Below are 25,235 nucleotides of genomic sequence, written 5' to 3' on the forward strand. Positions count from 1 at the left end.
AAACGTAACTGAAAGGGGAGAGCCTCAAAAAGGTACAGTGACCTCAGCAGAAAAAGTATATGAAATGTTGGGTTGTGTATAAGGATGATAGCAGAACAAAACAAAATCGAGAAGTTGTGTTTGACTTCAATAGATCACAGTATTTAGCAAAGCCTTGCAAAAGCGATAGTGATAGGACAAGGGGGAATGGTTTTAAATTAAAAAATGAAAGATTTGGATTAGATATCAGGGGGAAATCTTTCGCTGTGAGGGCAGTGAGGCCCTGGCACAAATGCCCAGAGAAGTTGTGGGTGCCCCAACCCTGAAGGTGCTTGAGGCCAAGTTGGACAGGACCCTGGCCAGCCTGAGCTGGCACAGGGCAGGAGGTTGGTACTGGGTGGGCTTTAAGTCCCTTCCAGCCTAAGCTGTTCTGCGGTTCTATGGAAAGTAATGGAAGCACTGCAGTCGTTGGTGCCAAGTTTCAACTACAGAAAGCCAATGAGCAGCGTGTTACCTTGTTGCATGCAAGCCTTGTTGAATTCAGCAACGATCTGGCAGGATGGGGGGTAGGGCTCGAGAACAGTCACATGATGGTTGTAAGACTAAAAAAAATGTGCAATGTGGATGAATCCTACAGCAAATTATTTCCTGATGGCGTGCTCGGTGCTCAGCGCCGTCAGCAGTACCCCCATGTGAAATAGCGCGGGGCTTGCAGCAACCAGGGGGCACGGGGAGGAGGCCGAATGCCTCTGGGTGCGTGTAGAAGCAGCCCTTCAGCTTGCTGCAGTCGGGGCTTCGGGCCACAGCCCCCATCTTCCCCCTAGTCTAATCTAACGCCCGTGCGCTGCAAAGCCGGAGCTGCCCGCGGCTCGCAGGAGGCCGGCCCGGAGGAGGGGCAGCGGGTGCCGTCGGGCGGGCCGCGCCCCGTGGCTCCGAGCCGCCGGGGGTGTGGCCGGGACCGCCGCTTTCCGCCCCGCTCGACGCGCCCGGGGAGAGCCGCTTCGTCCCGCCGGGGGCGGGATGTGGCGGCCGCAGCCCCGTTCGGGCGGCACCGACAGGCGGCGCCTCGACGGCGGCAGCGGGAAGGAGGCGGCTGGCCCAGGTGAGCGGGGCCGGGGGCTGCGGGGCGACACGGCGCCTGGGAGGGAGCCGGGAGGAGCCCCGTGAGCGCGACGGAGCCGTGATGGGGCCCGGGTCGTCCCGCAGCGGCTCTCTCCGCCGCCGGAGCTGCGCCCGGACCCTTCGAGTGGGATCCGAAGTTTGGGTGGGTCGGCCGGCTTTGGGACGCTCGGTGCGGGCGGGCGGTGCGGAGGAATTAGATACAAAGACTCGTTGCTTGCTTCTTAGTTTCAAGCCCGCTTTGCTTTCTTAGTTTTCAGTCCCCGGAGGTTTTGTCTTGGCGAGGGTTCTCACAGCGTTGCCTAGGAAACTTTGTTATAGTGCTGAAATAATACTTTTTTTTCCCTTCTTGCTTTAACCCTAAAATTCCTATTATTCCCCCACTGCTAGTGTGGAAGCAGTTATATTACTACATAAACGTGTGTGATTTGTATGTATGTGTATATATATACATACATACATGTGTTTGTGTGTATAAGTGGATGTGTATGTGTACATACATCTACATAACCATGTGCTGCGAGGGAAGTAGATGCACTCTTAGAAGTCAGCAGTCTGGTATCTCCAAACTTGGTTTAAAAAGGAAGCTGCCATTTTCATGAGAAAAAGCCAAGGTCGTGCGTCAGTCCGTGCATAAACGAGCACTGAATGGCTGCGGCTGGCGGGGCAGGTGAGCTGCTCTCCCTCCATCATGCAGCTGGTAGCCTGAGCAGGAATCATCTCTGACAGTGGTGCTGGTGAAGGGCTGGAGCTGTGGGTAACACGAAAAAGTAACGCGCCCTTCTCAAGAGAGTTCAGGAGGGAAGGCACAGCACGCACCAGGCACATCAGCTGCCTTTCTGGCTTTTTTGGATACGCAGTACTCGGAAACAAAACTTCCTGCAAACACTCCAGTCATCCTTGCCAACAAATCAATGGAGAGCAGCTCATTCATGTTTGGGTAATCCACGCTAATCTCTGTGTACAACTGGTTGAGGAACTTTTTGCTGTGCTTCTGAATAGTGCTTTAAGAGCTCTGTGGTGAAGTGCCTTTATCATAAAAGCTTTTCTATGTATATTACCAAGCATATACCACCAAGTGGTGCTAGCAATTAGAGTTTTGAAAAAGATGCACAAAGTACCTTGAGGTGCATTATCTCTGTTTTTGTCCTTTTATTTTTGTTCATTTACTTGCTAATTTGCAATTGGCCTTGCAATAACTCGTGAAAACGGGAGAAAAGTGCCTCTTTTCTTAGTTTTGTTTAATTTCCAAGCCTCTTTAGTTATCTTGTATTAGTGTTCCCCCATATTATTGCTGAAATCGAAGTTGTGGTTTCTTTTGGGAAGAGATTGACAGTGGTGTTACAGCCAAAGTTCTAGAGCATCATTTCCTATCAATAGGATTTTTAGGCACTTTGCAAACTAAGAAGGAGGGTTTTAAAACACGTGGTCAAAAAGAAAAATACTTGAGTTTAGAGGTTTGTGATCCCTTAGAAATGGGACCAGGGGATCTAAAGGATATGGTCTCAATATCAAATGCACAGAACATTTGTGAGTTCCATCTGTGTGTTTTTTTTTCTTGCTTCCTGGTGCTATTAAACTTATCAATTTTCTGTATGGTTCTTTTAGATCGGTCAGTGAAAATAACCTAACATACACTGTACTACTGATTTACACAGCAGCACAAAGCTCTGAAGTGTGGTCACAGGCAAGTGCTATATTGCCACTGGCTTCCTCCCTCTTTAAATTCAGATAAATCAGCCGTTCTCTTCAGCAAAATGAAGTCAAAAAGTTTGGGCCTAAGACGCTGCTTCTGGAATTGTAATGGGGTCGTGCAAGAAAGGAGGATTTATTAGCACCAGTATGAATTAATTGTAAGGAACAGACGGACAGAAAGCACTGCAAACAATGTTTTGTACTCACAAAAGCACAGCACCCTAAAGGTTAATTCTGACTTTGTTCACAAATTAGGCACACTCGGGTAGGTTTTTTTTTTTTTACTCGGCATAACTTGGGCCTCCCGCAGCTCCTGATCCACCTGACCTCTCAATCGAGATCTACTGGAGTGTGTGGCACACCCTGAGTGCTCATCAGGAGTTATGATTCTTTCATTTCAGTGTTTGGTTTCCTTGAGCAAATGTTCTTCCCAATTGAGTGTCAAGCAGTCTGCAGCCTTTCCTGCTTTTGGATGTAATACATATTAACAACTCCTGTGACAATAGCTGTTCTTACTTCTTTTGGAGTACCAGGCGCAAAGGTAAACAGGGAGGAACCTGTGGAGTTGCCGTAGAGATTTCCAAGTTCATCCTTAGAGCTGTTGCGTCTCTTTCCAGAGAGCAGCCCTTTCTTGCTGTGTCACTTGGATTAGGATTGAGTGTGTGGTACTCAATCCTACTCAGTGTTCTTGGAGGAAAACTGCTGCAAAGCCCTTATGTGTGAGGGATGAATGTGTCCTTTGTAAATCAGCAGTCACACAGGAAAAACTTGGCCCTCTGGTACTGAACAAAGGCTTCTGTGCCCATGTGAAGGTCTGTAGTACCCTTGTTTGGAGGTGTTTACTTAATTCAGTGTAACATTAACAGTTTAACAGTGCAATTTGTGCTCTGTTATATCATTGCATTAACTGCTCACCTGAAAAGTGCTTTCAGGGAGAGATGTTTCTTTACCCAGTCTCCCAATCACAGATGCTATGTAACAGGAGCTGAGATTAACTGCTGATATTCTTTGTTTGCTAAATGTGAGTTTACTATATGAAAACTGAATCAGCAGTTGTCATATTTTATTGACATATAAATGTGCAGTTATTTCCCTGTTCACTGATGCTGCAAATGTAAAATGGCTTAATGACTAATCTGAAGTCTACAGGCAGAGTGGTGATATCATGTGCTTGCCTGAAGTACGGTTCCTTTGTTCAGCATGATTCCTTTGGTGCACGCAGAATTTGGATTCTGTCTCCCCTTTGTGTGATGTGCCACATCTGTGTGCTGTACAATAATGCAGTTTTTATCTCAGATCCTCCTTCACCTAACAGCCTCTTCCCAACACACGCATCTCTTATTATCTCAGTATGATATTTAATAATAGGAACACTGTTGTCTGATGAATCAAATTGGTGGTACTTTCTATTCTTTCCCACAACCTCACCCCCCCCTTACCTACCTTTCTTTCTGTCTTACAAATAAGTTTGTTTGATGTCAGAGTAGTTTATCTCGTTTCTTGGCTCTTTTTGCCTTCTCTCAGTATGCTTATTTGTAGCAGCACCAAGTGCAAAAACATTTGGATTTTACATTGAAAAAGCAAATACTTTCTACATAAGCAGTTGTGTAATCAGGATTAGAGATGGAAAATGCATTTTCTTGATAGTACTTATCTATCTCCCTTCTTTTCAAAGATACGTGTTACCTGCGTTTATAGATAGTATCAAACTGTACACAAGTCAGAACTGGAACTGCAGATGAGCTAAGCAAGGTGTATATGCTAAGATGATAAAATCTTCATGTAAAAGAACTGCATGAGAGAAGTGGCTGCTTCAACCTAAGAATAGAATAAATGTCATATGTGAAATTCTCTTCCACCTTTCCCTCCTATGCACAGTGGCAGAGGAATGGGATTTAGCGAGTTCTGGCTGAGAGGTTTCTTTGTTAGGGTCATCAGGGCAGGAAACCATTATAGAGGAAAATCTCTTAGTGGAGCAACTCTGAGGCAACCTGTGGAGTGAAAAGTCAAGAGGTTGATGGTGAGTATTGTAAAACTAAGTGAAAATGGAAGGGTTGGTATCCGTGGACAAAACAGGAAATGGGAATTGCAATAATTAGATACTCTGAACTGTTCTTCAGGTCTCCGTATTAGTACAAGATGAGGCATGTGGCATTGGTGTAGCTTTTCAAAACCTTGCTAAATTCCATATAGTAATATTAATGCAAAGTAGAGTCAAATGGTAGGGTTGTTTTCAATGTGCCTGTGTATAGTGAAGTTTGACAGTGGCTTCATGACCTCAGTGATTGATGGGGTGAGCAGGACAGTCCCTAGCTCAGCTCATTTAGCTGGCCCCACTTCTGGATTTATTGTTAGTCGTGCTTTGGGTCTGAAAAGTGTTTTGAGCATTCTTAGAGTCTTTTGTTTTAGTTTTGGAAGACTCTAAGGTCTCCAGAGAGCCTGGGAAGGGAAGGCCTGGGTTGCTAGGCTGAGGCGCTTCCTGTTGCAGACTGTCTGTAAAGACCTGGGGGATGTGGAGCAGTGAGCTGGACAGCTGCTTCAGAACTGGGGGTAGGCTCTTCCTGTTAATAGAAAAGTGCATTGCCCTCCGAGTCTGCACTGATGCTTTGAACTGTGATCTGTGGGAGCCGAGCTGTTGATCTGTGAGCCCTGCTCCTCTCATGAAAGTGAAGGCATGCCAGCCTCAGGAGAGTGGGACTGACAGTTGCTCAGTTTGGTGGTGTTTTGCACTGCTGTCCTGCCGGATCTCTTGCCTAGCAGAACAGTGCATTTCTGTTTGTTTAGAGTAGTGAAAATCCTGAGAAACCCTTGCTGAAACTGCGTGAGAAATCTGGCTGCTGTCACGTGTACTGCAGCACCAGCACAGATGTTCCTCAGTGTGGTTTTGCTCCTTCATGTCAAACTCATTAATAATCAACAGGTATTGCATTTCCTTTCCCTGGGAAATCTGAACATGGTTGTGCTGAGACTGCTGCTGTAGTATTCACATATTTGTGGTCTGCCTGAGTCCTGTATGGACTTGGCTGGGAGAAGGGCTGCTCAGCTAATGAGCAGTGGGAAAGGCTGCTTGCAGGCTTCCTGAGCAAATGAGGACAGGAGAAGGAAAATCATCTTTGTCAGGTGGTCTCAGTTTGCTGCAAGGTGAGCAGAGGCTAACTTTCACTTCTCACTTTGTATGTGGTGAGCACTAATAGTTGCGTATCTGCTCTTTCAGCAGGAAGCAGGGGATTTTCCTGATTATGTTGCCAGTTTTGTCAATAGCAAAATTTTCCATGACATTGTCTGCTCTGAGACCAAGTGAAAAACCATTTCACATCAGCTGAGAGGTGTTCTCTGTGTGTCCTTAGTACATAATTCATAAGATGCTTACTTCCTTAGAACTGTGTTTTTGGTTTTTCTTGTGTGTGGTAGGACTGTGGGTTTATAATCAGTGCTACCATTCCGGAAAAGACAATCTATGGAACTTCTCATCACTCTTTGTGAATTGTGCTGGTGTGCCCTGTTCTTGTTGGTTCCTTTTGTTATCTCTTGTGGAATGGATGGTAAGGTTTTTAATCACTGCTGAGTACTATAGGCTGTGTATATTGATGCCATTCACTTTCTGAATTGATTATTATCATTTAAAGATAACTTACCTTTGTTCTGACTCTGTGATAAATGTGCACAGCCATGTTTCTGGTGAGCATGGAGTAGCACTGGAGTCCTAGGTGAGAGCTTGGACTTCTCCAATAGGTTTGCACACACTTGTTATATGTGTGGCTGCTTTCGGTGTTGCCAGGTGTATGGGAACTGCTGAGTCACGGCCTGAACCTCTGATTGATCACCTGAGGCGAGCCATGAGTCAGCCAGAGGAGCACAGGTGAAGGCAATTCACCTGTGCTGCAGGAAGGGGTGGTGCCAGGCTCCACCCCTCCTAGACCTATTTAAGAGCTGGCTACCAGAGGGGAAGGATCTCTTCTGGAGATCACTTCTCTTGGTGTTTTCTGGTGAGCTCAGCCGAAGGGTAAGCTCTTCCACTTATTCTTGTTTACTTTGCTTAACTCTCTTGATTATAACATCTTGATATCTATTGATTATACACCAGGTCTTAGTGAAACTGTGTGCTTTGTGCGTTAAATTGGAAGTCTGTGACCATAGCAAATGTACAGTAGCTGTGTTTTTAATATTGAAAAGCCAGCATGAATGTTCTGTGCACTCATGTGAGAGGTGCTTCTAGCAGATGGTACCCTCTTGTCTTTCAGTTGAAAAGCAGCCTAGAAAAAGGTATCAGAATAATTTTTTTTTTTTTTAATAGCAAGCTGAATAATGCCTTGAGAGAAATGCTTTCCAGTGATTGTACAGCCAATAAAGAAGTCTTGGAAATAAGCATTTTTGTGAAATAACTGCAGTAGATCAAAGTGACATTTAAGTGATGCTCATGAGCATCATTTAATCACCAGCTAACTACTAAAGGTCTGCTGCTTTGGAACAATAGGAGTTTTTATACTATAATGCCTTATTGTGTCTATCTTGCTTATGGCACTGACTGTCACTGAAGCCTGTGATTTCTGTGTGTGTGTGTGTGTGTGTATGTATGTGTGTGTTGAATGCTATTTTTTTATTTTTGAGAACCTATTTACTTCAAGTACTTAACTTTATTCTTAATATTGTTGATAGAAAGCCAGCTGTTTCCATCTTCCAGGATGTGCTGAAACTATTGTTTACAAACTTCCTTGTGATTTTAACTTCACTTCCTTTGTGAAGTTAGACCAGCTAAATTACGTTCTTTCTGAGTTGGATGTCTCGTCATGGATTGTATGCTTGAACTTCTGTTGTATGTAGAGAACACACAGTGAAATATTGTATATATATTTAAAGCTTAGTCGTATAGTGTGAGACTGCTTGAGTTGGAGGGCTAGCAAGTCTCTGGTCCTATACATAGCAGAGTTGGCTGAGGCTGGAGCAGGTTGCTCTGAGCTTCATCCTGCTGGGCCATGCATCGCTCCGAAGGCTGCACAACTAACTTGCCGTGGTCGCTTCCTCCGCTGCTTGTCTTGCCTCAAGATGAAGGAGTTTTTATTCATACCCAGTCTGAAGCTCTCTTCTTTCCACTTCTCTCTGTTTCTTGCCCTTCCACGACATGTTGGTTTGGTTTTAACCTCACTGCATGTACCTAGTAGCTTGGGAACATTATTGCTGGAAAATGGAATCAGACTTCACTTACAATCAAATTAAAAGTTTTAGAGTAGAACACTTAGCGTTCTTTTGTTTGCTTTCCTCCCTGTGGCATAAAATAGCAACTGTATTTGATGAAAATTGCTGCAAGTATATCCTTATACCCAAAGAGGGCATTCTAACCTTAAAGATGTCCTTAGTTCTGTCTTCATGATTTCTCAGTTACAGAAGTCCTTGCTTATGACTCAGACTTTAAGGTAATATAAACTTAAGACATTTCATATGTTTTTGTTCAGTAACATGCTATGACATTTTTATTGTACAGAAATGAAAATCTATGCATCTTCTCAGTATCTCTCACAGCCTTGTTGTCACCTCTGTTTTTGTAGGCTGTTCTTGCAGCTCACTCACTCATGTTTCTGCTTTCTAAGGGCTGGAGGGAGAGGATGACTTTAGGTTGCAGAGCTTTTGCAAATCACTTTAAAATCCTTTGAGTTGTCTCTCCTCTAGTCAGTAGAGGATTTAAAAGGCTTCCAGCTTAAAGGTGGAACTGTTTCACTTGGGAATTATAGGAGCCTATCAGTGAACCCATTTTTCCAATAAACTATCCTTCTGGACAGACTTGACGTGGATATTTTATAAATCTGCTCTCCTGTATCAGCTCTGTGGATTAATATAAACCCGTTGAGTTCAGAGCACAAAAATGTAGGCGAGCTCAAATTGTATTATAGGTAAGCTGAGGAGTTATTTAAATAGGATGCTTGTATTTCTTTCAAATTTGCAGTGAAAAGTTATGTTAAACCTGAGTTTTCCAATGAAATTCTCACTTAAAATAGCATAATTGGCAGGATCTGCCTTGGGGAGATCTGTGGCTCCAGTTTGAGTTTTGAGAATACTAAATGTTGTTTTTCACATCTCTAGTCTTTTCAATAGAGAAAGGAATTCTAAAGGCGCAAAGCCTTATGTGTATTTTTATAATGACTTTTTTTTCCTATTGCTCATTTAGGAATCCTGTGTAAGTCATTAGCTTTTGTGGTGTGGCTCACTTGTAGTCTGTTTTAACCACAAACCAATGCATCAGATTACTGCTGTACCTCAGGACTGGGGGGATCAAGTGTCTCTAAAAATGCCAAGCTTCTCTTGAAAGGGAGCAGCAGCAGTGCTGTCTGCTGCTTTCTAATAACAAGGATACTGTGTGCAAAAGTGCTGTGCAACAAAAGTACTCTGCGCACCGGGTGGGACTGGCCACTGCCAGTTACCTTGTGGGGGACTCTGACAACCCTAGATTCTGAATTCATCTTTTTTAAAGCTTGCAGTAGATTCAAGAAAAAGCGTTGAAAATAGTTATGTGTATGACCTATGGTAAGTCTGGAAGATGATTTGAATGATATTCAAAGTTGTGTGTGTGTGTTTTTGTTTTTTTTTTTTTTTTTTGCTAAGCATTTTGATGTTCAAGATGATCTTTATAGGTGTGTGTGCTTAGCACCATGTGTTACAATCAACACTTTTTACCCCCTTTAAAATGCTAAGTTGAACTGAGAATATATTGACATGAAAGACCTTTTCGTTAGCTTGCTCAAACCAAACTTCCTTTGTGTAGAGGATATTTTCCAAGGGTCAGTCTGAATGCTGTGTTTTTTTTTTTTTTTTTTTTTTTGTGACTTGAAGTATTTTACCTAAGATTTCGTTTCATTTCAGCGTTATACAGGGCCTTTAGTGCCCAGGAAACATCTGCAAGCCATCTCATGAAAGGCCATGATTTCTTTGAAGAGAAGTACTGTTCTTTAACTTTCTTGGGTAACAAGAGCAGACAGGAAGGGTTCAACGAAAGGTGGCATAGCCTGTAGCCTCGTACTTAGGTAGGAATGCTTAGGGAAGGAGTTACAAATAAGTTGTGACAGAAGGTGGGTTTTTTTATTAAGCCTCTGGCAAAAATCTATGGTTTTGTTGAACATTAATAAATGCAACCTGTATTATTGGCCGAGGGAGAATGTCAGAGTAAATTGTGGCAAGTAATTGTCTTGATTTCCTAGATGTGAATAGCAGCAATTTACTGTCCTGAGAAAGAAGCTCTTAAAATAGTGTTTTCATAGAGATGATCTCCAATGGGATGAATGGAGCCATTGTACGCTTAAAGTGAAATAGAGTTTATATGAAAGAGGTAACAGGAGCCCTTCGGACTTGCTTGTTCTTGCAGCCAAAATGCTGCACACCTTGAGGTGATCAAAGAAATCAGTGGGTACAGCTGATGTAGGATGGGATTGCTTTTAAATGGGCTTGGAGAAGCCTGGAGACTTATTAGTTGTGCTAATGGGGCAAGTGGAGTAGAAGGGCTCTTCACTTGGGAAGGGATGGGGTGGTATGGATGGACTGAGAGTTCAGGAATGTTGTGCAGGAGGGATTTTTTTGCAGCTTACTTGTTTATTGTGAGGGATGTGCTGATAGAGGGGTTATGACAGAGAGGAGAAACTGGAAAGGGCCAAAGAGGTGGTATTGAGCGATGGTGCATGGGAATTTGTGTGGCTCTGATTGTTTAGGAGCTTTGTGGAGGGCCATCACTCTGGACTGTATAGTGTGTAAGTGTGAACTGTGCAGTGTTAGGTCAGATTCAGGTTTGGGAAAGTTTCTGGTTCAAATGTCTTTCATGCTTGCTATAAGAGGAATGAGCAGATTTGTGGGAACTAATTGGGGATTAAGAAGAGAAATGCAATGGAAGCTGGTGAAAAGGGAGGCTGGGCTTGGTGGGAGCAGTGGAAAAATTGTAGATAGCATTGGTATTGGCAGAGTCAGATGAAGGCACAAGTGAAAGAATCAAAGCAGAGCTGTCAGCGTTGATCACATCTCCCCCCCCTCAGCAGGGGGTCTGGCTGACTGCCACCTGACCGTATGCACTAATCCTCATTTGCTTCCAGCAGTCCTGACTTTGCAATTTGTGTGAGGGCAGGATTTCAGGTCTGCTGAGAAGCCTTGTTCTCTGGATGTGATGTGACATATGTGGGGTGGCTCTCAGCTCCTGACTATTGGTGACTTTCCTGAGCAAGCAGTCATACAGAATGCATGTGTTGTTGCTGCAGAAGTCCTTTGCCCAGACAGTGCTCCCGTGTTGTAATGGGAATCTCAGGTGATGAGAGTTTGCAGTACTAAGGTTAGCCTGTAGGGCCAGGGCTCTTGCCTGAGGGCTGCTCGCTGTCCAAGGCTGCTGGGTGCCTTCTTGACTTGCTTGTACCCTTCTGCCCTTTCTTCTGAACCCAAGGTTGATTGCCATAGCGTTGCCTCAACAGCTAAAATATCTCTTTCCTACTTTTTACAGAAACGCTGTGAACATTTACCTTTGGACTTTGGTCATGGCTTTGTGGCATAGCTGTTTGATACCACCAAGGAGACACTGCTTTGCTTGTCTGGGAAATATGGGTTTACTGCTAGGAAATGCATGTTGGAGCATGTTTGCTTAAGTGAAAGAGGATCTTGGTAACAGCTGTAACAGTGTCTAAACATTGGACTTGTCACTGTACAAAGCTTTGACTGATTTTCATGGCTTCAATGTGGCTTTTTTTTTTTTGGTGGGGTATTACTTTTCCTCTTGTTTTTTTTTCTGTTACAGTTTTCTTCCTTAAATGTGAACTGCTGTTGATATCATAGTAATGTCAACATAAATTAGTTGTATGTTGTCAGAGCCGGAGGGAAGGTGTAATTTTTCCTGTAACTCAGTGGATTTTTCTTTATACAGAGAAACTATATTCTTTCATGAGGGATATTTATTTATTTATTTGAGATACCTGATTGAAGGCTGAGCATCTTTTGTCTCACCCTGTTCAGAAGGAGCTGCGATTTCTCAATTGTGTTGTATGCCTATGGTTGGTATTCTGCTGCAGATTTAGCAGTGTTAGTTATAGTGCTTCTTCCATGGCTTGTTCTTAACACAATCCCAGATTTCACCTTCACTTTTTTCCTCCACTCTGGATGAAAAGGATATAGCCAATATCTTCTTTTCTATGTTCTCAGACACAATAAAGAAAACTTCCAGCTTCCATTTTGTCTGCCTGCAGCCTCAAGTGAGTGAGGGTTGTAAAGGTCAAGCAGTATCCTTGTGGAAGTCCTTGGAAGGGATACTGCGTGCATCCTTCTCACCTACCAGCACTGGTCTCTCGTGGAACCCACACTTGACCCCTTGGTGGTTTCTAACATCTGTAGTGCAGTATTGATGAACAACCTGCTGGCCTTTAGCTAGGACTTGCGTTAACTACAGTTGTCTGTGCAGCTGTGGAGGACAGGAGAGCAGTGCTGTAATCTGTACCTAGTCATTCAGCTTCATCTCACCATTCAGAGTGGCTATTTCTTGTCAGTGCACAAAAGCCCAGTCTGCACAGCTGCTGTTGCAAAGAGTACTTGAGTGTGCAAGTTTTGTGGAAGCAGAAAGCATGGCAGGGATTTGTGCTAAATCCTGAGATTATATTCTGAGGGGAGCAGGGTGAGGGAATGTTGCTGTGTGTTCACATGCTTCCTTCCCACTGCAGCTGAGCTCTATGTCCCACATATTGCTATTACTGTGAAAATCAACTGTGTATACAGACTGCAGTATCTTATGCTCAGGCTGCATCCTGGTGGTGCTATGTGTTCTGTGTGATATTTTTGCTCAGCTATCCTGATGTCTGAAACTTCCCTTCACTTCCATTGTTGTCTAGATGGCTCTGACATTGGGTTCTGACAGCCTGGCTGGGGCTGGGAGGCAAACCCTGCAGCAGGCAGGGGAGGAGCGTTTGCCCTGGGACTTTGATATTAAATTGTGAAGTTAAAAGCATACTAACTCCTCACCCTTGACAATATAGGAACTGCCATGTTGTTTTATTTTCATTATATGTGATGACTACTGAGCTGTTAAGAGCAAATTACTTTCTATTTCAGTAAACTCAATTCTGCTTTCATACTGGCTGTGCATCAGATGCTTAATTTGGAACCTGCTTTCTCTTGGTGAAATTAAAAATTCAAATCTCCAAGCTGGAGCGCTCAAACTGTGCTTGAATTAGAAATTGACTGCTGTCAATGTGCTCTCACACTTCACTCTCTCCCTCACCCCGATGCGTTTTATATTAGAGTCTTGCTGTGGCTGATCTGACGGAGCAGAAGTAGTGGGAATCTGCACTATCACTCAGTAGACAGAGTGATGAAAGAGAAGTGTGGTGTGTTAAATAGACCATTCTTGAGAAGGACTGCTGTGTACCAATTTGATAATTATACACATGTTTGGTGAAATACTTTTATGGGATACGACTGCAAACCATTAAGCATTGTCAACAAATTAATTAAGGACCTGGGCAAACTTAAATTTCTTCTTGTGGATTTCGCAAGAAATCCTTGCTTCCTTATTTCTGTGTCATGTTGAAAGGTTTCCAGATCCTGGCTGAAAGAACAAAAGTATTCTCTCCCTTTGAGACATTAGCATGAGCTGCCTCTACAGACTGTTGCACCAAAATTGCAAATGTGTTTTTTTTTTTTTTCCCTGAAAGGAAAACAACAAATATAAAAATAATAATAAAAAAGCACACCAACCAAAAAAAGAACAAAACCAAAAATGCAACAAACCAAAAAACTCCACAGCATCTCTGCAAACTTGCAACTTCTGTGTTGTTCTGCCTTTTGAAAAAGTGGGAAAGCTACTCTCAAACATTTAGCTAAAAGTAAAAATAACATTGGCAGACTTGAAGCAGATTGGGGCTGGGTATTTCTGGGGAAGTGCTTTCTGTTACTGCCTGTGCTGAAGGCACCTAGTGCTGGTACTTGTGTTCCCAGGCCCAGTTGCGCCTTTACCTGTGTTGGTCATCCGTGGGGTGGGCTATTAAAAGTACTGCAAAGCTGAAGTGAGCTGTGCTGTGACTGGGGAGGCTTGGCAAGTAACTGTTGTGTTGTGTGGCCGTGTATGTGACTTGGGCAGTTCCAGCTAGCCTAGGTCTATGGCACTGAGTTGGAGTGTGAGCGAGCTGCATAAAGAAGTTTGGAGACTGGCTGGGCCGAGGCTTTCAACCAGAGATGCATTTATTTATTTTGCTTGTGACTTTTTAACAGTAGCTGACTGCATGAAAACAGAGAAGTAACAAAGCAGAAACATCACTTTTGAGAAAAGGACAGATGTAATTTTTCAGAGGTATTCTGCTATGCAAATGGTCCTGCTTTGCTGAGGCAGCAAGGAGTCACTTGGTTGCTCCTTAGTGTGTTCAGCCACTTGTTCTACTCACCAACAAAATGAGTTTCCTTGTAGCACTGCAGTAGTGAGGTTATGAGGGGTAATTCACATTTTAACTTGGAAAAATGCAATTTTCTGTGATAGCCAAGCATTGGATGGCCAGCCATAGGATGTTGATTAGTTATCAAATAGACCTCCGCAGTGCAACTGCATGCTTTCACAGACTAGGCAGTTATTGCCTTTTTAAATTTAAAAGGGTCAGAAATGCATATTTCTGTTTTTTTTTTTTTTTTTTTTTTTTTCATATCCAAGTGAATAGATGAGGCACTCGCTTGAGGGAAAAAAGCCTGCTTGTATGCATTGTCAACGCACTGCTGAAGAGTGATGGATGCAGACGTGTACTTGCATTTTAAAGTGTTGGCAATATAAAGCACTGTGGTATGTGATTAAGAAAAGAGGTGTTTCTCTTATGCTTCTATGGCTAAATAAGTGTTTGTTACTAACACTGGGAGTGTTACGATATTTAAGAGCATACATCTTCATAGATCTTGTATTTTTTCCTTAGAGTTAACAAGGCAAAAGCAGGTTTAAAACACCTTTAGGAGAAGAAAAAACCTGATAGGCGTATTAAAGCTGGTATCAACTAGTGAGATCATTACTCTAGAGAGAAGTGTTGCAATTTCCTCAAATGGCTTAGGATGAGTTGTTACATTCAAGCCACTTACCTCCTTAATATAACAACTCAATGATGTGCATTATGGGAGTGTATCAATAAAAATAATTTTATTGAAACACTGGCTAAGGAAGACCACTCTTGCATCTAAAATGACTTTGAAGTATTTTTAATGAAGAATAACAACTAATAAACACTTAATGACTTCAGAGTATATTTCATACATGACATGTTGGAAATTTATCAGCTGAATAACTGATCTCAGCATGTGATCTTAGAAATTGCAGGAGCTTTTGGTGAGGGAATAATTTTTATGTAGCTCAGCCATTGCTCGCCTTCTATAGATGCACTTTGGGAACTGCTGGATAAATCAAGGTATGGCTAACATTCAGTAATTAGGTGAAAAATCTGGATGAGACATTCACATTTTATTATTTATGAAAAGCTTATGTTCAAAGGTAACTTTGTTTGAAAGCACACTTGTGTAAAGAAACTGTAATGGCTTATTTTGAAACAGGCTGCGTTGAGATTGATGCCACCTTATTTTGAGAATTTTGTGGTATCTTTTGAAATTCACCAGACAAGTCAAAATTTAGCTAATTAGAAATCACAGCGTATTTTGTCATATTTTTGATAGAAGAACTGATCCATAATAATAGTTACTATAATGTTGGATTGATTAATCTTTGAGAAAGGTTAAGCTTGTGTATCTTTGTAAATAATAAATATTTTCATCTCACTTTATGTACAGTTTAATGCAGGTTTTTAAGTCTTCTTCAACAGAAGTAGCACTATAGAGTTTGATTGGAGCAGTGCTTTGATATTTGGCTTTGAATATGACCAAGTATCTTTCCTCAGACACCACGGCTGCCACCCACCAATGTTCTATAGCTGAATTTGTTATTTTAATGGACATCAGCAGTGTAATGTAGGTGCAAACGATTGAGCTCTTCTTAAAACTACATGTGTAATTTCTCATTTATTTTCAGGGATAACTTAATGATCTCGCAGGCATTCTGAGTTACTGGACCAAAGTTAGGGCAGAGAGATTTTGTGAAATACAGTGTTTCTGTACTTTATTTAAAGCCCCAGTGGCTTTTGTAAGAATTTTTCACATTCTCGTGGCACTCTACCTATAGATGTAATTGGAGCATTTGGTCAGAAAGTGTGGATTTTGTGGCTGAAAATGGAGACTCATGATAAATAACTGTCCTGCTATACGTTAGCATCAAGTTGAATGAAAAAGGATGTGCTGTTCCAACAGCAGTAAAAGCTCTTTGGCTTCCCCTTTTGCTGCTTCATCCTACTGACTCAAATGAGACTTAAGCAGCGTTGCTGCATGAGTTGCTTTGCAGTGTTGGAAAATGTTCATTCTGTGTTCTGGCTCTGAGTTGTTACTCATTGGGAAAGATTTGCTATGATGAAAGATCTGATCAAATCAAATAGATTCTTCTCTGAGCCTTCATAGTTAGGATTTGAAGCCACTTGCTCATGATAGAACATTTGATTGGAAAATATATGTTGTATCTTCTAGAATTATAACAGGCATTTTAAGAGCTGATTTGTAGTATTACAATTAGAAGACCTATGTGGTTTTTTTTTGTTGTTGTTGTTTTGAAATATCTCATACAAGGCATAACATTGTAGTGTTATATAATTCTGAATCATCTTCCATTGCTTTCATAGTGTTTCAAGGTGCAATTCTGATTTGGTAGTTACTTGGTAGTTACTTCACAGAATTGTAGGAGTTGGAAGGGACCTCCAGAGATCATTGAGTCCAACCCCCCTGCCAAAGCAGGTTCCCTACAGCAGGTCGCACAGGTAGGCATCCAGGCAGGTCTTGAACATCTCCAGAGAAGGAGACTCCACCACCTCCCTGGGCAGCCTGTTCCAGTGCTCCGTCAACCTCACTGTACTTGCCAGAGGCTTATCTGCTATTTGAGGTGCTTGAAAGAAAACTGAGAGAATCCTGAGAAAAGTGAGACCTGTCACTTGAACAAGCCATCTGAATTGTTCCACTGTAGTTTCTTTGTCAGGACATAAGATATACTGATGATATGAGGATGCTCCAAAAGTAATGCTTTCTGTTTACTTCCATGGAAACTGCAACATCTACAAAGAGCACAATGATACTATTTGATAGAGCAAATTCTCAGCTGTAGAACAATATTTTTCAACACAGTCACCACCAGTTGCTGTGCATTTTCACCAGCAATGAACAGAAGCCTGCTTGCCACGCTCTTCAAAATTTGTACCAGCAGAGGTGGCCCACTTTCACTGTCCTCTCTGCTGAAACCCACTGCTTCCCTGTGCTCACATCCACTGTTTGGTCTCTGTAAGTGTTCAGCAAGAACGGATGAAGATCAATGGGTACCACTTTTTCCACATCGAGGAATTCAATGTCACACCTGTGCTTCATCTACTCTTCCATGTCAGATGCCATTTTGTTACACTGCCCCTCTGCTGCCATCTGTCCCATGGCAACATGTTATGCAACAGTGATGGAAAGTTTCAACCCCTACCGCTGTACCAACAACATCATCTGCCTCTTGTTCTAGGCCAACATCATGAAATAGGAGGCATTGCTTTCAGAGCAGACCTTGTAGTTTAGAAGGCTAACAGACTGTTTAATTAAATTTCAGATATGTGATGATAAACATCCAATGTGATTCTGAACTTCACATCAAGGGATATAATAGAAGGATGAAGGGTGTGAAAACAGTATGGCCAAAGCCCTAGCAATGTCCTATCTGGATTTCATAATGGCTGAGGGTACAGAGGTGCTCTCTAGCTGGTGACTGGGCTCTGCCTGCAGTTTTCTTTTCCTTCCCTTTCCTCTGAGCAAGATAGGCCTTGGGGCCTGCTGGAATGTGCCTCGTGGAGCTCTTTAGTTTTTGCCTCTTGTGTGGGTCTAGTCAGCAGCTCAGGCTGCCTCAGTAGACCTCTGCTGGGCTATGGATGTAATCTTGGTGCCATTTTGGCTGCTGTGCAGTAGCCAGGTGAGGGGCTTGTGCTGGTGGGCTTGCGAGAAGGCAGATGTGGAGTCCACAAAGGAGCTGATTGGCAAACCTTGGACTAGAAAGATACTTGTTCGAGGAGGCATGTGGAGGTGTGGGTCTTCCTACCATGTGGACTAATTCAGGATAATGAAGTCATTCCAGTTGTACTAAAATTGCTTTTAGAATTGTATCTAGGTAGTATGGTACAAATATTTAACAATTTAAACTTACATTAGAATAGTTTAAATGTGGTGTTTGAAGAGCTGTAATTATCTATTTGCCCTAGAAATTCATGGTGATTTGCTGTGATCAATTTTAAATTGGTCATAATTCAACCATGAACTTCTATTTTTATCAGACAAGGCCTGCAGCTGGCCTTTGTAAACTGTGATAAAATATATCCAGTCTTAGAATGACTTCTTTTGTGTGATGGATTTCTTCTGCTGAAGGCCAATTTTGACCATTATTTTGTATATAAAAGAATTAAATTCTGAGGAACACTCTGTTCAATTTTTGTTCCCTTACATCAAGAATAGTTTCTATTTGTTATAATTTCTATTAAATTACTCCCAGTAGAGCATTTTCACTGTCTTTTTATGTTAGACAGGTTGATGGACTCTATGACCTTCTTTATTTCTGACTTCTGGGAGGTTTTTTTCCTCTAACAAGAGAGAGTGTGAGACAGCTGGGCTACCCTAGTTTATGCAATAGGAAGCAAAACACAGAAACAACTGCAGTTCCATAGTGAGCTGCTGGTATTGTAATATGTGGAACATGTTCAAGTTGCTTTCATTGAAGGTTACTTGGAGAAGACACAGTGAATGCTGAAAAAAGTCTGTTGGGAAAATTCAGGTTGAGTGCTCATATGTTTGTATACTGTGTCCTTCTAACGAGGTATGTTTTAGGCTTCTGTTAGGAGCTGCTGAGGTATTTAGAGTATGTACATGTCTGTCAATATAAAAATCGACAAAAGGTTGTGATTGGAGGTGAATGTTTAATGCATTTTGTGTGTGTGTGTGGGGAGGGGGGGGGAAGCAAAAATTGCCTTTTGGAATACCACTATGCCTGTGATCAGAATAATTCTGGTACCTGGGGTTCTGGCAGTGGATTCTGTTTCAATGAATAGAAGGCAGCTAATCCGGGGCATAATTCAGCTAGTCACTAGGTTCCTTTGAAGTGCTAGTCTTGCAAATAAGCCAGTTCAGTATGTTTTTGTGATACAAAATGGGTAACAGGCAGAGCTGATATTCCCCCGATTGTGTGCAAGATAGAAGAATGGAATACATTTTGAAGAGTAGTAAATCCTTCAGAAGCTGGGAGTAGTCCTCCTGTGATCTTTATCTTTGCCTCTTGGCATAGCAGACTTATTTAAATATATATATATATGTATTTAAAATGGAGATAGCAAAAATAGAGTGCTACATTTTGATCTTTCTCTTTCAGTGATCTTTTTTTTATATCTTGATTCTTTCTATTGCACTCTGAAAGCAGCTAATCTGTGTTTTCATCTATATATATTGAATATACATGGGGAAATTTAGCTGTTGAGTGTAAGACCTTTTTACATAACATTGCAATAATGTTAGCAATCTTATGGTGGTATTAGTTTTCTCAGACTGAGAGTCCTGCATTCGAAACTTTAACGCTTATTATTTGGGTGACAGGTAAAACAGTAAATGAAGGTCTATAAAATATCTCACTAGAATAACAGATATGCAGCCATAGATTTTTAAAGAGCTGCAGCTGTTCTGGAAGCTGAATTTGAAATGCTTGTATTAATAAAACACTGGAGAACTAGGCATGAGCAGTAACAAGTTATGTGAAAAATTTTCTAGTGTTGTTCCCTTGTTTTTGATGCAGATTTGGTCTTATGTGATTGTATGCTTTTTCAGACATTGTTCTGTATCAGTGAGACTAAATAAGTTCTGTGCTGTGAGTGATCTGAGAATGAGAAATAGCAGAGCACAGCTACAGACAGGAAGGCCACGGATTCATTGTTTGTGGGTTTGTGTCCTGTTGTATCAGCGAGTTCACTTAAAAGCAGGTGCAAGGAAGTGAGTGAATGCACACAGTTTTCTGGTAACACCTTATCAAGTCTGTCTGCAATACAGGCAGCGTCTTTGTTTTGTTAAAGTGGAAACCGATGCATTGTCTGAAATTGCTGAATGCTACAATATATTACCCTTAAGAAACTGCAGAAGTGCTTTACTGACTTAATTTTTTTTTTTTTTTTTTTTTTTTTTTACCCCCTCCAGATGGTCTGGAGCACTTGATACCTTCTGGCTCTCTTCGTAAAAAGAAACTGGCAAAAAGACCTGGATACATGAGGCCAGAGGCTCAGCGACAGCTCCAATTTCAGTCCCTGGGTGCCTGCAAGTCCTTCAGTCCAGAGGAGTTCAAGCATGACAAGAGGCACTGTGAAGAGCTGGAGGACTTCTCTCTCTGCAGAGAACAGAAAAATAACGTTGAGTTCTTATGCTGTAGTTCAATTGCAAGTAGTGCTGTAGTTCTTGCTGATGGGGTAACGGCATTGGGCGCTACTGTAAATATGCCAGGAAGTTGCAAAAATTTTTCATGTTCCAAGAATCCATGGTCAGAAAACATAGCATCGATTTACCCTGCTGAAACAACAAGCAAAGGTGTTTCTGTAGTAAGTGGTACACGGCAGATGAACTGTGGAACTGAAGTGAGTGAGCCCCTAAAGATGCATGCCTTGGATCAGGCAGAAGTGAATAATAACTGTGAATATCAAAACAGGGAAGTTGTTTCTTGTTCTGCTGGTCCACCTGATAGTTTTCGTTCGAGTTTCAGCTTCATACAGCTCTCTCTGAATTCAGCCTCTGGAGTAAGTGATGCTGAACTCAAGACAAGTGTTCTGCATCCCAGCAGTGCCAGAGATCTGCAGGAGCCAGGAGAGGCAACAAAAACTCAGGAGCACTCAGGGGCTTTGTGTTGCTTCTCTAGGCTCAGTGAGGATTTGAAGTCTGAAAATGAGAACATAGCAAATGATAAACTTCAGGATTGTGAGACCTTCTCTCTCTCTGATACGGATGCAACACTGTCATATTCTACAGATTCCTCAGATGTGGCATCTGCTGGCTCCTCTGCTACCTCAGGCTATGAAAGTAGTTTTACTGTCAGTGACCAAAACTGGGATACTTTGATAAAAAGGTATGAACCAGCACTACTGGACTGCCAGCTTGGCAACTGGAGTACAATAAAGGTTTGTAATCTCGTTTCATCTTTGATTCCTCCTCTTGGCACCCAAAACATATATATTCGTAGTGTTGATGTCTTAATTTGATGTGGGTATTGGGATGTTAACAGGTTTCATGGTACTTTTCCATAGAAGCTTTCAGCATCTGTCTGCATAATCAAAATGAAGGAACCTGTGTGTTTTGTTTTTAAAAGAACCAAAACAAGAGAAACCCAACAAAGTGATGATGTTGCAGTAATTGGCTCCTATGGCATACTGAGATTATGATCTTATTTCTACTGTCATACTTCAACTTCTGAATTTAGCAAGGGCTGCTTTCGCAGGTGGCTTTCTTGACTGCAGATTACTAGAGTGTATGTAGAGCAAAATTTGAAGGTGGTAACATCTTTTTTTCCTTGAAGCATCATGATTTAATGAAACAGAACTTTGTAATTGAAAATGTGTAAATTTAGCCAAAGATTTCTAGGGGAAAGGCATGTGTGTGAGGGTAGCCTTCAAACTAATACACAATTGCACTCTGCACAAGATGATAGATGGGGTTCCATTCCCTGCTCTAATTCAGGCTGGGAATTAAAATTTTTTTTTCCTTCCCCCTTACAAGAGTTGTGGGCTGTTGATTAGAAGTCATTTTTTTGGATGTATGTGTGCATACCCACACGTATACTTAGCATGTATACAAGTAGCCTCATTCACTGTATTCTTTGTGGGAGGGGAGTGGGGAGACCTTAAAAAGGATCCATTATTCTTTTTACTGTACAGGAGGATTTTTTCTAATCTTTGATAGTTTTGGGGTGGCAGAGGAGCATCAGAAGAAAGCCATTGCTAGCCTAGATGCAACAAGGTGCCAAATTTTGGTTCTGTTGTGCACTCTGGAAGTGGTAATCTGGAGTTCAGTATGGACATGCTGGATCTCATGAATTTTAAAACTATTAAGATTTCTCTGAGTGTGGGTGGTGTGCTTGCTGAGCCTCTCACCGGTGCCCTTAGTGCCCTGGAGCAATGCCTGGGATGTGTGTACCTTACACGTAGAAAGGTGCACCAGTTCTGCCCATGCTATCTGTGTTAACCCTAGAATGAAAAGCCTTCAGAAAGCAGGCTCTTGTGACTTCTTAGCACAGGTGTATCTATTGAGATGCACTGTTGTCTTTAGGCCTAAGGAAGTAGGGTGGCTATTCACAGCCCTTCTATCTGGGTAAAGCAGTATGCTGAGAAACATCATTCTTACTTTTTTGTCTGTGTCATCTGACCTGAGTTTACAACACTCTCTGATCCGTGTTTTTCATGGGGATGCATGTAGGACCCAAACTAAGTTCTCTTGCACACTTATACAGACTCTACATGCATTGCCATGGAGCAACTGTTTTGGCTTCAGGCCTGGAATGGCGCTGTTCCCATAGTGTGGGATGACTTGGGAAATTAATTTTCTACAAATCTGGGAATGTATGACATAATAAAAATACAAAATGATTTTCTGTCTTTTTCACTCTGCTTATTTGATAGGCACAAAGAAACATTGCTATCTTTAATTTCTCTATTCATTAATTCATTGAATGGAGAATTGGGGAATTGTGCCTTCAGATGTCTTTGCCTTGGTCCTGTGTGTTTAATTTGGAACACCTTCCTATTGCAATGATAATGAGCAACTTTCAAACTTTTCAGAAGGGAACAAAGACAACTGTAGTCAGAAAAGGAGACAGTACCAAAGCTGTTAAAACTGTGCTTCTTCTGCACTCATTTTAATTAAAAAAAAAAAAATAAGAGGGTACTCATCACCTGGTACAGGTTTAGGACATTCTGATCTGAAGCAGCTTCTTCAGCAGTCGAGCTCCAAATGTCTTTCTAGCCTGCAAACAGGAGAACTTGATTGTTGCACCATCAGTCACTTAGCCACGGGCATTGCTGTACTGCGGTACCCAAGCGGATTTTAAATGACCTGCCATTGGGAGTGCATGATGGAATAAACAGTGCAAAAAGCAGCAATGCTCTATTCGCAGTGTAAATGGTTGTTATATATCATATATATGAAAAAAGTGTCATTTGAACCATTTCTACTGTAAGCTTCTTTAGAATTCTATAAAAATATGGCATAAAATACAGAAAACGATTTATGGTGAGGATTCAGTACTTCTTCAGTTCCTTCTACATGTTATATGTTCATCGCTAGCCTCAGAGAAAAAACACGGATGTTTCTGTATGTGAAAAACAATACTACTGAAAACAAAACAGAAAACAACAGAAATTTCGAGGGTAAGGGACTATGTGCAGTGGTTTGGTTTTTTAATTTTGTTTTTCCTCCAGAGGATCCTAGAGCCTGCTATTAATCTAGCTTTCTTCCCCCTCCTGATGATACCTTTTATATATGTTTTCTGACCAGTCCATTTCACTACCATATTTGTAAGAGATGCAATTAATTTATGTGTCTTGCCGGATTTGCATTGACTGTGTTGATGTGACAACTGAATGGTTCTAGTAAGTTGTTATACAGCTACACCTCTTTTTCTGTATGCTATTTAGAGTTTTAACTATAAAGATTTAAAGACAAAAGTGCTTTAGGAAGGAGCAAAATTTTTGTACATGCAGAATGCCTCAAGTATGAATTTTCTTGCTTTCCCAAGCACTTTCAGGCTTTGGACTATGAGGATATATGTTTGTCACGGATTTGACCAGATCAATCTATGTCCGTGACAGGGGCGACAGGCCTCTGCCCTCTCCCCCCCCCACCCCAGTCCCACAAAATGGGAAGGAAGGAAGGGAGGAAAAGAACAGCGGCAACAATCTATGGAGGAAAACTTATTTTACTATAATATTGGAATACAAGATAACACAATAGATACGATTTAATTGCAATTGAGATTAATAAATCAGACAAGATGAGAGAGAGAGAGTTCCCGGGACCGATTCAAACCTGAAAAGCTTGGAACGGCTAGGAAAGCACCCTCCAGCACCCACTGCAAGGCAGCAAGAGAGCGCCCCCCCCACCCGGAAGGGCCAGATCCCGTGACTGCTGTAATGTACAGGGATAGGTAGCTGGGATTGGGGCAGTGACACTTCAATGCCCCGTACACTACATGATGTTTTGATGTGGAATACTGAAACCCAAAAACAAAAAACAAAACAAAAACAAAAAACATAGAACCATGACATTCCACCCCTTATTCTACATCGTTACATCATGCTTAAAATATATATACATATATACAAACAAACAAAAAATGATTAAAATGCACACATGGCTATATACATATACATAGAATTAGTAACTGCACTCCCCCGGCATCAAGTTTCCTTGTGGTACACACTGGACATCCCCATTCTTCTGCATTACCCACCAAGTGGATCCTGGTCCCTGGGCAAAAACTGTACCACGGAGAGGTTTGCCCTTTCCAGAAGCTGGAAGAACCCAAACTGCCTTTCCTAACATGTTCTTTACATGTACAACAGGGACTTTATCTCCCTCTACGGTATGTAGGGAACTGGATTGATTAGGACCATCACGATTAATAGATCCTCTGGTATTGACTAACCAGGTGGCTTCTGCCAAATGCTTCTCCCAGTGCTTAAATGTTCCGCCACCCAGTGCTTTTAGCATCGTTTTTAACAATCCATTGTATCGTTCAATTTTACCAGAGGCTGGTGCATGATAGGGAATATGGTAAATCCACTCGATGCCATGATCTTTGGCCCAAGTATTTATAAGAGAATTTTTGAAATGAGTCCCATTATCTGACTCAATCCTTTCTGGGGTGCCATGTCGCCACAGGACTTGTTTCTCGAGACCCAGTATGGTGTTTCGGGCGGTAGCATGGGGTACTGCATATGTTTCAAGCCACCCAGTGGTTGCCTCCACCATAGTAAGCACATAATGCTTACCATTGCGAGATCGTGGCAAGGTGATATAATCAACCTGCCATGCCTCCCCATATTTGTACTTTTGCCATCGCCCTTCCTCCCACAGAGGTTTCATCCTCTTGGCTTGTTTGATGATGGCACATGTTTCACAGTTATGAATAACCTGTGCAATGGCATCCATAGTTAAGTCCACCCCTCGGTCTCTAGCCCATTTGTATGTTGCATCTCTCCCTTGATGACCTGAGGTCTCATGGGCCCACCGAGCCAGAAATAATTCACCCTTGTTCTGCCAGTCCAGGTCTATTTGAGCCACCTCAATTCTGGCAGCTCGGTCTACCTGATGGTTATTTTGCTGTTCTTCAGTAGCCCGAC

The 25,235-nt window shown here is 42.0% G+C and overlaps 1 protein-coding gene across 1 annotated transcript in view; it reads left to right on the plus strand.

Annotated features, from left to right (window-relative positions):
• Positions 1 to 419: 419 nt before the first annotated feature.
• The window catches only part of DISC1 (DISC1 scaffold protein), a 207,874-nt gene continuing 183,058 nt past the window's right edge, over positions 420 to 25,235 (plus strand). Inside the window, exons 1-3 of the mRNA XM_048935728.1 lie at positions 420 to 545; positions 832 to 1,081; positions 20,053 to 21,020. Coding sequence (XP_048791685.1) covers positions 420 to 545; positions 832 to 1,081; positions 20,053 to 21,020 — 1,344 coding nt within the window. The remainder of the gene's footprint in view (positions 546 to 831; positions 1,082 to 20,052; positions 21,021 to 25,235) is intronic.

Source organism: Lagopus muta, chromosome 2 (assembly GCF_023343835.1).
Source record: "Lagopus muta isolate bLagMut1 chromosome 2, bLagMut1 primary, whole genome shotgun sequence".
NCBI lineage: Eukaryota > Metazoa > Chordata > Aves > Galliformes > Phasianidae > Lagopus > Lagopus muta.